General features: G+C 55.5%; 1 protein-coding gene across 4 annotated transcripts in view; it reads right to left on the bottom strand.

Moving 5' to 3' along the window:
• Window positions 1–458: 458 nt before the first annotated feature.
• Window positions 459–2,974, bottom strand: part of LOC135508019 (AT-rich interactive domain-containing protein 3A-like) — a 193,320-nt gene continuing 190,804 nt past the window's right edge. For all 4 annotated transcript variants that reach the window (XM_064927941.1, XM_064928019.1, XM_064928105.1 and 1 more), the window contains one exon: window positions 459–975. In XM_064927941.1, coding sequence (XP_064784013.1) covers window positions 782–975 — 194 coding nt within the window. In that variant the 3' untranslated portion in view covers window positions 459–781. The remainder of the gene's footprint in view (window positions 976–2,974) is intronic.

Genomic DNA, 2,974 nt, shown 5'->3' with positions numbered 1-2,974 from the left:
GTCCTCTACATACACATAGGGATCAGAGGTCCTCTACATACACATAGGGATCAGAGGTCCTCTACATACCATTGGGATCAGAGGTTCTCTGCATACCATTGGGATCAGAGGTCCTCTACATACCATCGGGATCAGAGGTCCTCTACATACCATCGGGTTCAGAGGTCCTCTACATACACACAGGGTTCAGAGGTCCTCTACATACCATTGGGTTCAGAGGTCCTCTACATACGATTGGGATCAGAGGTCCTCTACATACCATTGGGATCAGAGGTCCTCTACATACCATCGGGATCAGAGGTCCTCTACATACCATCGGGATCAGAGGTCCTCTACATACCATTGGGATCAGAGGTCCTCTACATACACACAGGGTTCAGAGGTCCTCTGCATACCATTGGGTTCAGAGGTCCTCTACATACCATTGGGATCAGAGGTCCTCTACATACCATTGGGATCAGAGGTCCTCTGCATACCATTGGGTTCAGAGGTCCTCTACATACCATTGGGATCAGAGGTCCTCTACATACCATTGGGATCAGAGGTCCTCTGCATACCATTGCTATTCAGAGATCGGAGGAGAGAGAATAGAAGGAGAGCCTTTTCTTGTTCTTTTCCTACGGAAGTATTTCCTCTGTAAATATTTGTTTATTGTTATTTTAACTGGGATAAGGAAATCGAGAAAAAGGGAGGAGGAGGGGGGAAAAAACAACAGAAGTCTTTGGGGGAGGATAGGGGCGGGGTTTAAAGTGAGTTGGTGGGGCTGTGGGTGGAACTCAGATCAGGGGGAGGAGTTTCCGGATCTGTGGACCGAGGATGTGGAGGACGTGGAGGAGGAGGAGCAGCAGGACGGATGGATCTGTACGCAGGAGGAGTTCAGCCCCAGACTGGTCTTTCCCAGAGAGGAGGTGTGGTTCTGGATCTGGTGACCACCCAGCATCATGGGAAGGGAGGGCTTCTTGGCAAACAGAACACCTGGAGGGACAGAGAGAGGGAGGGAGGGCTTACTGGCAAACAGAACACCTGGAGGGACAGAGAGAGGGAGGGAGGGCTTACTGGCAAACAGAACACCTGGAGGGACAGAGAGAGGGAGGGAGGGCTTAATGGCAAACAGAACACCTGGAAGGACAGAGAGAGGGAGGGACGGCTTACTGGCAAACAGAACACCTGGAGGGACAGAGAGAGGAAGGGAGGGAGGGCTTACTGGCAAACAGAACACCTGGAGGGACAGAGAGAGGGAGGGAGGGCTTACTGGCAAACAGAACACCTGGAGGGACAGAGAGAGGGAGGGAGGGCTTAATGGCAAACAGAACACCTGGAAGGACAGAGAGAGGGAGGGACGGCTTACTGGCAAACAGAACACCTGGAGGGACAGAGAGAGGAAGGGAGGGAGGGCTTACTGGCAAACAGAACACCTGGAGGGACAGAGAGAGGGAGGGAGGGCTTACTGGCAAACAGAACACCTGGAGGGACAGAGAGAGGGAGGGAGGGCTTAATGGCAAACAGAACACCTGGAAGGACAGAGAGAGGGAGGGACGGCTTACTGGCAAACAGAACACCTGGAGGGACAGAGAGAGGAAGGGAGGGAGGGCTTACTGGCAAACAGAACACCTGGAGGGACAGAGAGAGGGAGGGAGGGCTTACTGGCAAACAGAACACCTGGAGGGACAGAGAGAGGGAGGGAGGGCTTAATGGCAAACAGAACACCTGGAAGGACAGAGAGAGGGAGGGACGGCTTACTGGCAAACAGAACACCTGGAGGGACAGAGAGAGGAAGGGAGGGAGGGCTTACTGGCAAACAGAACACCTGGAGGGACAGAGAGAGGGAGGAGGGCTTACTGGCAAACAGAACACCTGGAGGGACAGGGAGAGGGAGGGAGGGAGGGCTTACTGGCAAACAGAACACCTGGAGGGACAGGGAGAGGAAGGGAGGGAGGGCTTACTGGCAAACAGAACACCTGGAGGGACAGAGAGAGGGAGGGAGGGCTTACTGGCAAACAGAACACCTGGAGGGACAGGGAGAGGGAGGGAGGGAGGGCTTACTGGCAAACAGAACACCTGGAGGGACAGGGAGAGGGAGGGAGGGAGGGCTTACTGGCAAACAGAACTCCTGGAGGGACAGGGAGAGGAAGGGAGGGAGGGCTTACTGGCAAACAGAACACCTGGAGGGACAGAGAGAGGGAGGGAGGGCTTACTGGCAAACAGAACACCTGGAGGGACAGGGAGAGGGAGGGAGGGAGGGCTTACTGGCAAACAGAACACCTGGAGGGACAGGGAGAGGGAGGGGGAGGGCTTACTGGCAAACAGAACACCTGGAGGGACAGAGAGAGGAAGGGAGGGCTTACTGGCAAACAGAACACCTGGAGGGACAGGGAGGGAGGGCTTACTGGCAAACAGAACACCTGGAGGGACAGGGAGAGGGAGGGAGGGCTTACTGGCAAACAGAACACCTGGAGGGACAGAGAGAGGAAGGGAGGGCTTACTGGCAAACAGAACACCTGGAGGGACAGGGAGAGGGAGGGAGGGCTTACTGGCAAACAGAACACCTGGAGGGACAGGGAGAGGAAGGGAGGGCTTACTGGCAAACAGAACACCTGGAGGGACAGAGAGAGGAAGGGAGGGCTTACTGGCAAACAGAACACCTGGAGGGACAGAGAGAGGAAGGGAGGGCTTACTGGCAAACAGAACACCTGGAGGGACAGGGAGAGGAAGGGAGGGCTTACTGGCAAACAGAACACCTGGAGGGACAGAGAGAGGAATGGAGGGCTTACTGGCAAACAGAACACCTGGAGGGACAGGGAGAGGAAGGGAGGGCTTACTGGCAAACAGAACACCTGGAGGGACAGGGAGAGGAAGGGAGGGCTTACTGGCAAACAGAACACCTGGAGGGACAGGGAGAGGAAGGGAGGGCTTACTGGCAAACAGAACACCTGGAGGGACAGGGAGAGGGAGGGAGGGCTTACTGGCAAACAGA

The sequence above is a fragment of the Oncorhynchus masou genome, chromosome 1 (genome assembly GCF_036934945.1).
Source record: "Oncorhynchus masou masou isolate Uvic2021 chromosome 1, UVic_Omas_1.1, whole genome shotgun sequence".
Classification (NCBI taxonomy): domain Eukaryota; kingdom Metazoa; phylum Chordata; class Actinopteri; order Salmoniformes; family Salmonidae; genus Oncorhynchus; species Oncorhynchus masou.
This window is presented reverse-complemented; position numbering and strand designations above follow the sequence as displayed.